Source organism: Varroa jacobsoni, unplaced genomic scaffold (genome assembly GCF_002532875.2).
Source record: "Varroa jacobsoni isolate VJ856 unplaced genomic scaffold, vjacob_1.0 scaffold_123, whole genome shotgun sequence".
In the NCBI taxonomy this organism is placed as follows: Eukaryota; Metazoa; Arthropoda; class Arachnida; order Mesostigmata; family Varroidae; genus Varroa; species Varroa jacobsoni.
In genome coordinates this window covers 87,770-100,067 of record NW_019213025.1, presented here as the reverse complement: position 1 = coordinate 100,067, position 12,298 = coordinate 87,770, and the positions used below count along the sequence as shown (strand labels likewise).

The following is a 12,298-nucleotide window of genomic DNA, read 5'->3' as shown; positions in this document are numbered from 1 at the left end:
ATATACTAGTCTTTGATTATATATATGCTCGCTGTGAGTTAATTCCTACTAATAAGGGCCAATGTCCGTCAGTGGGCGTCTAGCTAAGTAAGAACCCTGTATTGCATTTTGCTGTTGTTCTATAACACACACGTCTATAGAACGGATACAAAATTGCTTAGAATTGGACGGAACAGTAGCCTCGTCTTCGGTGTTTCTTACTTGTACTAACTAGGTCGACTTGGCAGGTCGAACGCGTAATTTAAGGGTTTAATATACTTTCTAGCTAGGTCTGGCTTGACAGTCCCTGTGATGTACATGGGTTGGTAGCAATTGTTGATCGGGCAGCGAGCCGTCTGGTTGGTTCGTTCGATAGAGGGGAAACGGAGGGGTATTTGCTGGGGGTGGCACAGCGGACCAGGGGACACGGAGCATGGTCAAGGAGTCAACAGGCTATAATAAATACAACCACTTCGGTGTGGAGGGATTCTTTACACGGGAGTGGTGGTGTCCCGGAGCGAACTGGTCGTCGTCTTCGTCAACGTCTGGTTTGGGAAAGTGCATCGTTGCGCCAACGAACGGCCGCCACACCACCGCTGGCGGCATTGGCTTGCCGATCTGCTGTCCAGGTGGCCGTAATGTCCTCCTATTTGGCTATACTCGATGTGTGCTAACTCACGGCTAACGTGGCAGCTTAGCATCGGTAGTGGTGCAGTAGTGGTGGGTAGGCCAAGCTACCAACGAAGCGGTTGGCCAAGTTGAAACGGATGATCTAAAGCGTCACCAGCCGGCGCCAGCTACGTTTTCGACCAGGCTAAACCGATGAACGAGCGGACGAAGGTTGAAACTGCTGGAGCTTCTAACACGCTGACGCTAGCCCTAGTAAGTCGCTAACCTTGCCAAACTATCCGGCGAGAAGAAGCTATTACAAGGAGTTGCTCATGACTGTTACTGGAGGCCACCCTCTAGACTATTAACTAGTCTGCTCTCTTGCCACCAACCTGCTAGGCTTGTGAGTTGCATACGAGTCTATGAGTTTGCCTGTAGGCGTCGTGTATTAATTCAACAGCAATATCAAAGCTCCAACGAAAGGAATAGCAGTCGAAGCTGTAGCTGCACCAGGTTCACTCGACGATAGCGCCGCTAGCTAGAACATTTGGGACGGGACAACCAACTGGCGTCAGCGGAGCTATACGGCGCCTGTCTGTCCGTTGCTTGGTATCTATGCAATTTTCAATTAACGGGGATTGGCGTAAATCCCCGCGGTTTCTTCCTCGTTGCTTTGGTTCAGTCGGTCAGCCGTCTCTTCAGGTCATCCTCTAGGTCGAGTCCCTCGGGACTACGGAGAGACTAGCCGGACGAAGCCTGGTTAAGAATGAGAGAAGAAGCACAGATGAACATATCTAGCCATCTGCAGCAGCAGAGGCAGGCGAATCCATCAGTTGAACACAAAGCGTAGCAAAAGGCTTTTTTTTAGTTGCCTAGAAGACGAGCTACCGACATGTTTTTGTTCAGATAAACTACTGGACTACCAGCGGCACCAGAAGCAGGCAGTTGAGATACTATCTGACAAGAAGCTTACATGGCCCGAAAAAAATCTAAAGACTGAACAGCTGTTTCGGTCCAGACCGGCTTAGACTAAATCAGGCTAACGTTAGATTTTCTAGAAGAAGCAAAGCAGGTCTGCGATAGCAGAGGGAACCTCTGAGTGTGATGGAATAAACGTGTCTCTTCAAACCTGTTCCGTTTTTGTCTCAATTGCTGCTGTTATATTACTTTGCTTTACGCCAAACCCTATGTCATCAGACTGCAGGAAATCCGAGCGCATGCCTTCCGACACCTTTTCAGAGGTTTATATACAGATAAACGGTGCAACGGCATGTATTTGCGTCCTCGCTCATGGTGCTTTAAGTGAAACCATAATCCATAAGAACTGGCTAAGGATGCTACCTTATTCTCCTACAGCTTCCGGGAAGACTGTCGGAAAACATGGCTGGTGGAGGTTCCAGGCTACGTTGAAGCACCAGCAGTTCCTATTCTTGCCTCAACTATATCTTAAGCAGCTCTTTGGCATTGTACCCATGTACACTGTGTGTGTGTTCGCATGTTTGTACGAGGAAGCCGGGAAGTACCGAAAGCCAGAGTCATCGGGTAGTCGTAGCAGCAGTATAGATGAGTGCTGCTAGCGCTAGTAGTAGTACACTTTGAACGACTAAGGCTGTCTAAGAGGCGGCAGCCTAACGGGAAGACATGGTAGGAGCTCGTCACTTAATGATAGAATGAGTGGGGTAATACGCGCCCCGGGCCACCAGCAAGCAGCCGGCTACTCAGCCGGCTACGATCCATTTTAGCCTAATAGTAGTAGTACTAGTGGTGGAAATAGGGGTATACACAGAGAAGTGGGGAAGTTGAAGAGGCTCAAGCATAGAAGGATTGTAGCGAACTGCTACTGCTGCGGGGGATAGCAGCAACGGATGGAGTAGATGGAGGGTTTCTGCTCGACCGTTCGTCTCACGCCGTCACCGCCGCAGCAGTCGACGCCGCTGCTGCGCTAGCCTTCCCTTATCCACACACATGGCGCTACACATACATAGACAGAGACTTCGACGCACAGACACACCACCTCCTAATAGTTGCTATCTGGCCAACCGCCGCCGGGCCCCATTACCACGGATCGCGAGGAAGAGCCCTGAGGGCCATCCCGATGCCAAAAGGAGACGACTCTGCGACCGACCGAGGCCATTCACAGGCTTGGTTTGCTCGACTTGACTGGCAAGCAAAGAGCCCGGCGGAGGCAAGCAAGCTGGCAAGCAAGCGGGCTTTCCTGATGATCCCTGTTCGATGTGCGCTCGGGCTAGGTCGGCTGGCTGCCTGGGGGTCCCTCTTCTTTCCGTCGGCATTATACTATTCCATCTCCAGCATCGCCACTCTTATTTCAATCACTATATATTTAGTAGAAGACGCAGAAACGGTGCCAGTTTGTACTGACCTAAGTATCCTTCATGGCTGCCTTGTTATTTGCGATATGATCTAGACATTGTTGGCTAGGACAATATAGCAGATGTTCAGAGTGCTTATAAATTTGAGTACGATACCTCATTTTGTTGTAGTGCCGTAGCTATGCTGTAGTAGTATGTTTTCTCTAATAATGGATCACTATTAGACGCTAACTGTGAAGAATTTTCTGTGCTCGTCGTTTCAGGCGTGCAATGAGTTCACCACACACGTGATGAACCTCCTTCGCGAACAAAGTCGAACGCGCCCGATTACGCCGAAGGAGATCGAGCGAATGGTGCAGATCATCCATAAGAAGTTCAACTCCATCCAAGTCCAGCTCAAGCAGAGTACCTGCGAGGCCGTTATGATCCTCCGGTCTAGGTTCCTCGACGCCAGGTAACATTGTCCTTAGCATAGATATGTATTTTTTGGTTCTGGCTCGCTGCTTTTTTCTTTATCTGCTAGCCGCGATTAAGCTGGACGTGTGCGATATCAAGCACTGGACAGTTGCCTCTTTGCGAAAAAGAAAGCAAAAAGGTAGTCAACATCGTTGTCCTTGCAATGGTGTGAGCTGAGTGAAGCTGCTCTGCTTCCTTTTTCGTACGACAGGTTTGGAGGAAAAGGGGCAACTGCGGGGAGATGGGGTGTGGGACTTTATATCTTAGCACGAGGAACTGTCAGGTCTCGCAGGTCGTCGCGTTCGGCCCTTGAGTACTGCCGCTTCCAGGACGCACGCCTTCGGTCGACAGCAGGCCACCAAAGAGGGCCAAGTACGAAGGGGATGAGCCATTAGCAAGACCGAACAGAGGCAGCGGCGGTGGTAGCAGCCGTCAAGTGACCCCGCAAGCGGCAAAGCGGAGCAAAACGTTTAAATATTTCATTAACCGTCTCTTCTGTCTCAGTCCACTATTTGAGCGGTGGGTCTGCTTTTGTCTGTTCATTTGAGGAGCCGGCCAGTCAGCCTCCAGGCGCTAGACTTGCCCTAACAGCGGTTGTAGCTTCCAGGGAACCAAAGCCAATTGGCGACTCTGCAATAGCCGGCGCATGCATACGAGCTCCAACGATCTAGAAACTAAAAAGGAGCACAGCGCAGGATCGCCTGGGGAAACAGTGGAAGAATCTGAAAGCTGAAGGATTTAGATGGCGGATGTGCTACCAACTAAATGAGAGTTTGATTTTAAAATGCGTTTTCCTTTTAATTTGCTTCTCCGCTACTGCTGCCGAATTAATTGTATTGTGATTGCTCATTTTAGCTATGCTGGACCCCACGAGTAGCACTTAGCTTTGACTAGCGATGAAGCGGCTACCCCAAGACCGCTGGCAGGAGCTTGGCCCCAACCAAAAGTCAGAGGTTACAACCACTCACTCACTTGCTTACTGATTGCTAGATCGAAAAAAAAACCCTTGCTGCTTTACCAGCACCCGCCAGTTTTCGCTCTCCTGGCAACGACACAACAAGAAGGGTTAATAGCGTTGTGCGACCGAGACGAAACTGTCCCACTTGGGCTAGCCGACAGGCTGTCTGATCAGGACAGTGTGGTGCAACCGTGAAGAGTCGACAACGGAGCAAGCAGAGGTAGAAAAGGGTATTGTCTGCATTGTGGAAAGTGGTGCCGCGTAGACGACATCAAAGCGTCTTTGGAGTGATGCTGTTGCCAGGATGGTCGACACTGACGACTACAGAATCGAGAAGATAAAAAAAAGGAGAGGCAGACACGGATAGAGAGCACCGCTTCGCAACTGCAACTATAAGGAAACCGAGAGCAAGTGCGGTAAAGGTTTAATTGTACTGCGTGGGGATTCTCGGCCAGGTTCTGCCCGGTAAACGGGCTGGCGAACGAGAATCTGCTGGACCGTCCAGTTCTTTGTACCGCCGCCCTAGCAGTGCCGCGGCGGTGCTACTACTATTACTACTGCTACTACTACTACTACAACTACTACTACTGCTAGTCCATGCTGTGCATGTCTGCTGCTAGTCGATGCTGTCTGCCAGCCAGCTTATTTCTTCGCTCGGATTCAGTATGTCCATCTCCTTCGTCGGAATATAATGGAGCAGAAAGCTGCTGGGTGAGACAAGAGGGACAAGAGGGGACACAAGGTGATGGATGAAATTCGTATCTAGTTTTATTTACACCCCCCCCCCCCCCCCCTCTTCCTTCTCTTCCCAACGCTATTGTCACCCCCATCCGTTCTACATTGCCCTGTCGCCCAGCCACATTGCTGCCTTCACTTTGTTGCCCACTTCGCCTTCATCCGTTGCGCGAGTAACCTGTGCGCGCCTGTGTCTATAAGAGATCCTGTGTCCATGTCTGTCTCTGGGGCGCAGCATGTGACTAATTAAATGCCTACAATGACTCTGCATGATGGGGGGCAAGTAGTAGAGGTTCGTTACTCACCAGCGCTACAATCCAGCCACTCCTATGGGTCCAACTAAATCCAGTTTGCATTGATATTGAGACAATTACCTACGCCATCCGTTGCTGCAACAGCTCTGAACTGATCTCTAGTTCGTCAAACTGATGACCAGATCAGTTTAACAAAAATGCCATATTTGCGTTTAGTTTATGCTGCAAAAAATAACAAAGCTTTGCCTCCGGAAACGACGACTTCATGCAGGTCAGACCAGGAATAATTTCACCTATGGAATTATATTATGAATTTGTTTGAATGAGTTCGGAGTGTATGAGTGTGTGACTGGTTCTATCCGAGCACAATTTCACTACATACGTAGATTTTAAAAAGTGTACCGCAGCAAAGCGAGAGCAGATACCTTTGATTACGAATGGCAGCTGCCGGTCAGTCTTCGAGTCAGCTTTGTTATGCTAGTGCACAGAAAAGGTAGTGCGCTAGTAGTGTATTGCTGTAAGCTCAAGCTTCTGAACAGCTTGACCCTTCGCCATCTATCGAGATTAAGATCCCCCAATCCCTTTATCCCCTTTCGCCCGGACCCCCATCGAGCGCACACTGATGGTGTGGTACTTTAGTTCGCCACCGTCGTCGATTTGGTGACGCGCCCAAAGGCGGCACAACGATACCGAACTCCAGGGAGTCTCTCTTCGCCCTCTCCCTCTCTCTCTTTGCGCTGGTGAGGGATAAACGACGGCTGCTCAGGTGGCCAGCAGGGTGCTGGCTGTTCTTTCCTACTAGTTCCATAGTGGCAGACCACTCACCCTTCTTCCGTTCTGTTGGGACTGTACTGGCAAACTCGCACCGCTGCCTGGCTACTTGGCTGGTCGGTCGGCGGCCGCTCGCTCAGTCGCCCCTTGCACTACCGATATACCACCAGCCAGTACCTATCCCATACGAGCTGGGCAGGGCTGCAGAAGCGCAGTGTTTAGCCGCGCCTGCGCCTTCACAGATGATGTTTGTTCAAAGTTTCATTACAGCTCTAATGAATGGTCAGCAGTGCCCGCCACCAGCAGCCGTTGTTCGGGTACGAACCACTGCCGCAAGGTGAAAGCAGGAGGTCTGCTGTATCCTTCTGTGCCTGAGTGTGGCTCTGCCTGTGTGTCTATATGCGAGTGTGTGTGGCCTCAGCGATTTGGAAAAAAGGCGGTGGCGGCGGCGGCGGCGGCGACGGCAGGCGATTGACCGGCCAGCTCCGACGGGCTTTGCCAACCAATAATGAGGCGTTTAGAGTTTGGCGAACGGGGTCTGCAGAGGCTTGGCTTTAAGATTGAGAGGGGCAGGGCAAGTCGAAGGCTTCTCAAACAACACCGTTGCTAGCAGCGTCGGCCGTACTTTGCGTTCGACAGTTGGTGCCAAGAGATCTGTTGCACAACTTTGAGAATCCGGATACATGCGCAGTCGCAGCGAGAAAGACAAACTCACCTAAGGTCCTGGACCGTTCGAGGCAAACTTCGTTTTGCCGTCGAATGACCACTGAAAGGCGGTCAGACTTTCGACTTTGTGAAGACTGCTGCTGCAGCCGCCGCTTAGTTGCTTGTTTACCTAGCTTCTTCTCTCAGTCAACACAGTGATGACCGTGGCTGAGTCGGAAGGGGTTTATGAAAGTTTCTATTCTCTTTTTACTGCTAATTGCCTGTAAGTGGTCGTTGTGTCGAACGTAGCATAACAAAGCATAGCGTGGAAACAAAAAGGGCAAATGGAGAGTATTCCACGCCAGAGAATCAAATGAAGAGAACGGGCTCGCCACTGGGTCTTGGGACAGCATGGCAGGACACGTTCGAAAAAGTTAGCAGCTAGCTTTGGAGACAAGCAGAAGCCGACTACAGCACAAGCAAGACGGCAGTCGACAACCGCGAACTACGCCAGCATCAGGACTCCTTACTTTAAGTCTGCTTATGGCAGACCTGTTCAGCGGCACAACTGCTATTCTCCACTGCTATAAATGCCCACGAACGCGTATCGATGAAGAGTTCTAGCTCAGTCGAACTAGTCAAAATCTCCACATAAGAATGCAATGAGCTTTCTCCGGTCGACCCGTCAGTCTGCGTGCAACGGGAAATACTGGTGGTCACTAGTTTTCCACCGTCTCCTCGCTATGTGAAACCGTCATTGTGCCCCTGCCGCACTAAGCGAGCAAAGGACAGAGACAAAGAGTAAGACAAGCAACCAAACTCAACGGGGCGCCTCCTTACTTGATCAGACACCGCTGCTCCAACGACTGTTTATGCTCCTGCCGCCGCCGCCGCCGTCGCCGCTGGGTCGAGTGGCGGAATACAACGCGCAGCCGACGTTGGAGATAAAACGAAGGCTCATAAAGGAAGAAGCAACGAAGCCGTTGTTCGGTGCTGCTTCTGCATCGCCACCAGCGCCGTTTCTGCCACTCTCGGCGCGTCCCATGTTGTAAACAATTAGAATGACTGATTATCATCGAAAGGTTGCAACAAAAGCCGGATGCTAAGCGGTTGAACGGTGGAACAACGACAATCGGCCAGTGTACGCTAGGATAGCTGCGTGCCACTAAATACAATGAAATGCAGTACCGAGCGGGTTAGCGACTGAGAAGCACGGATATGCACGGGCCGTAGATGGCTGACTGGCTGGCTATTTTGGGGGGATAGAGGCTTGTGGGAGAGAAAGCTTTATTAAAAGTATGAAGCAAAAGGAAGAGAAAAAACTAGCGGCGCATCGAAGAAGAATTATACTCGATCCAGCTGCACGAAGGGCAGACTTCATCTTGCTTATGCTGCCGAACTCTCTCGGTAGTCCCTAGGGCCCAGCGGGTGTTTTAAGGACAAATGACTATGTGACAAACTGACAAGCAAGGCGAATATTGGTAACTGACTAGCTCTGTATAGCAGTGCAATTTGCAGTATAGACGATTGGGTCGAGTAAGGCACACACGGTGTGTCTATGAAAGTGACCCCTTTAACCCACTAGAGCAAAACATATATAAGCCATACAATATCATGTTTTTACATGTTTTAAGTACGAGAGGTTAGCAATAAAGTGCGGAATTGATTCTCAAGTACGGTTCTACCAGCTATACATAATGAAGACTTGAGATGTATCTTCTTGATAATATTTGCAAGGTCTCCATTTAGTGTGCAGCAAATCCTCACATTGTAAAAAACGTAGTCGATTATCTTCTGCACAGACACGTAACGGTCACGAAGCGATCGTTACGATCTTGTTTAGTTTGTTGTAGTTTGGCAATCATTCATTGAAATGTGGGTCCTTAGTTTTTTCCGTGTCTGGGGCTAATAAAATGTGAATTGTACAAGGAAACATTCACTTATCTCCCTGAATGAATATACACACATACATACATACATATATATGTCATGCCTGTTTACGCCATTATATTGAATCTGTAAGTACACAACGAGTTGCGTGAAGATATCACCAGCTGCATCGGAACAATTGAAAGTAGAAATACGAAAACCTATATAAACATAGACTGCGTTGATGGGCGTATAAGATCTAGCAAAATGACCCACTTTACAACCCAACGACAGAGTAGAGGTTCCAACGCGCTAAATAATCATTGTATTCAATAAGTGCGTCAATTATACATGCATGCATTACTTTTTCTTAAGCTATTTACTGATACATGTATCACATTGGCTTTTTGGCGCCGATCGAGGCTCTCCTGTCTTGTTGATCGTTGCTTGCATCGACTTTATTAAATCGACTCGGGCGTCTGGAGACTGATAGGACTGCCTTCCTGGCCAGGTTGTGCACGAGCACTAGCAGAAACACCAGCATGGTAGCAACTGCCACCACCTCACGCCGTTGCTGCTCTTATAAACTATGGAATCGGCTTTCCCGCACTTATCGTTCGCATGCGCCAAGCTGGCTGTTCTCAGCTTTTTCTTGCAACCATCTTTGTGCTAGCTTGAATGCGGCCAGCAGAGCCGCGTGGCAGAGAACACGCCGCAAGTCAGCCGTGGCACGAGACTGCGCAGAGATTAAAAAAAGGATAGAAAGAAGCATCAACGCAAGAAGAACGCAAGTGAACGGGTCCAAGCAAAGAAGGCTGGCGAACCAGCAGCTCTTAGCTACTCTAAGCAGGCAATCTCGAATGCTCAGCTGTTCCCGGGGCCGACTGGTTGAAGTCCTGCGAGTCGGGAGGGGGTAAACAGCCAAATAAATAATTATAATAAAGAAAGGATGCTGCGCGCGAAGCGCCACCAGCCACAGCAACCGCATCGCGCGCTAAATGCCAAGAGTGGTGTTGGCGGCGCTCGATGGCCGCAGCGGCGGGGCAGACCAGCTTGCTGGTGTGCCACGACTTGGGCCATCCGGCTGACTGAGTGGGTCGAGAAAAGAAATTTAATAAAGATAGCAGAGCTCATTTATAATACGCCACCAGCCCGTACCGTCGCTAGCATTAGCCCTTGCCTCAAATCACCCCTATGCCGACGACCATTGCCGCGGCTTCCTCGGCCGCAGTCGTTTCCCGTTGCCTTGAGCTGGCCCCTTTCTACCCGTGCGAATATTGGGCCAACAATGGAAATCCAGTCTTCGTCCGTTGGCGTTTATGTGCGTACAACATTGCCGCATTAAGACGGCCTAATGGAAAGAGAGGCCGACTTCAATTCGAAGATCAATTTATGAGCGATTGGGCCGTCATGGCGGTCGCGGAATCGATTCCATTTTTAAAATTGAATCAGATACGATAAAACATGTATAAATTGTTTAGTGCGGTTGGTGTGACATGTAGTTTGTTTGTTCTCTCGTAGAATGAGTATTAGTAAAAATGCGCTATATACGAATGTGTTTAATCGTTGTGTTTGTCACTTCGTTTGATTTGTTTCTGTCGCAGGAGGAAGCGTCGCAATTTCAGCAAGCAGGCGACAGAGATTCTGAACGAGTATTTCTACTCGCACCTTAGCAACCCATACCCAAGTGAAGAGGCCAAGGAAGAGCTTGCCAGGAAATGCGGAATCACTGTCTCTCAGGTAATAAATGCTAGGCTGTGCTCTTTCTCCTCGAAACTTTTCAGCATGTCAGCAAGACGAACTTATAACTTCTGCAGAATGCCTACATTCAAATGGTACTAGATATTGTCTGAGGAAACCAATTACCTTGTACCGGGACTATTCTCTCAGTAGTATCTGTCTTATACAGGGATATATCTGAGTAGTATTCACTTACACCGGGCAGAGAATAATTCAGTTGATAAAATGAGCTTATGTATTTACCAACGTAGCACTTGGTTTGTATTTCCGCACTGATCGTCGTCGAGATGATCAAAAAGCTCAGGTAAATGTTTGGCAGTTAGTGTCCAATTGCTCGTACGAACTTGGCTATTTAACCGACCTAGTTGCTTGTCTAGCTATATATTCATCGCTTGATCTGTCTCTATTTCTAGCTGTGTCTATGTATATTTGTGCGTTCGCGCGACGCGCTCGAGTGGTCCCCCTGGTGCCGAATAACAGACAGACAGACAGACAGACGGGGGAAGAGGGGTCTTTCTCTGCCTCTGTTGGCTTTTAGAGCCGCACCGTTGCGTCTGTGAAGCGACGAGCAGTAGTGTCGTCGGACGGCTGCTTCTTATTCAAATCATTCATATTCATATTATTATTCATTCAGTCATTCAGTTACCTCTTTTCCCTATTCGTTCGCTTGTCTGCCGCGACTCGTAGTTCTTTTGCTCGTCACTGTTGCCGCAGCAGTAATAGCCAGGCTTATCGTCGTTTTCGCTGTTGCTGCCGCTATAGATGTCATCACAGACGCCGTGCAATCGCCGTTCATTGACAATATCATTACCATACTTAGAGATTAGCAAAAGTCACCTTAATCCACATTTGCATAGCACCCATCATCCATCCAACCCCAATTCCCCTTCTCGTTCTTTTCTCTTTGTGCTTTCCTTCCTCTCCCTATTCCTTATATGTCTCCTTCTGTATATCGCTTTGCCTCGCCCTTCCTTGGTCATCTGCTCCGTGCGCCTAGCACCATCCTCCTTGCTCTCGTGTTTGGTCTCCTTTTCGCATTTTTTCGAACGAGCTGATTCGTGCGATGTTGACCACGTTAACCATCATAGAGGCAGCAGCGGTAGTAGTTCCAGTTGTGATAGTACAAGCAGACAACGCCAAAGCTCAGCGCTTACCGTCTCTTCTGTGAGGCTTATGATGATGCCGCTGCCGTTTGCCAGTTAGAGGACGATAGCAGCAAAGAGAGAAGTAGGAGGAATCGGGGGTGATGGAAGAAGGATGGTAAAGATATACCTACAGCGAACGAGTGTCCGCATGGCACAAAAAATCGACGCACAGCCGAGAACTGCGAATAGAGAGAAGATACGGCGACCGCAACACAGCAGACAGAGTCCAAGAGAGAACAAGTGCGCGTGAAAAGTGACTACGCGTCTGACGACTACGCGTGGAATTTGGGAAAGCGATGGCGCATCCGGCGCAAGCGACGCGGTAAAATTTGAATGATAATAGCCGAACTGCCGCAAGCAGTGAGGACGATGTGAAGGAACGCTAAATATAGGGAGAGATCAAAAGAGGGACAGAGAGAGATCAAACAAAATCCGACAGAGAAGAAGAGGATGAGAAAGGCAGATATGAATTTTTGATGAGGTCGCGAGTTGTCAGAGAAAGAGAACGAGTGACTGCCGCTCTGCGGTTCGCTTGCTTACTCGCTTGCTCTGATGAGCGCTAGCGACTGCTATTACCCCTGATGCCGCTGGGACAGCCATTCCCCCGCCATCGCTTCTTGTCGACCTCCGCCGCCTATTGCCGTAGTTGGTGCTGCTATCTTTGCGGAGCGTGTTAGCACAGCGATGACAGTGGCGAAACGTTTTCTCGTTGTCGCTGCCGGGTTACTGCTGGCTCGGCTGAATGGATAATTTTATCATTATTTTTATTGTATCTGTTAAGCCTAAATAGCGCTAAAACTGCTATAT

The 12,298-nt window shown here is 49.4% G+C and overlaps 1 protein-coding gene across 1 annotated transcript in view; it reads left to right on the top strand.

The window, feature by feature from the left end:
- Nucleotides 1–12,298, top strand: part of exd (PBX homeobox extradenticle) — a 316,385-nt gene that overhangs the window by 275,698 nt on the left and 28,389 nt on the right. The window contains exons 4-5 of the mRNA XM_022845728.2: nucleotides 3,182–3,372; nucleotides 10,211–10,346. Coding sequence (XP_022701463.1) covers nucleotides 3,182–3,372; nucleotides 10,211–10,346 — 327 coding nt within the window. The remainder of the gene's footprint in view (nucleotides 1–3,181; nucleotides 3,373–10,210; nucleotides 10,347–12,298) is intronic.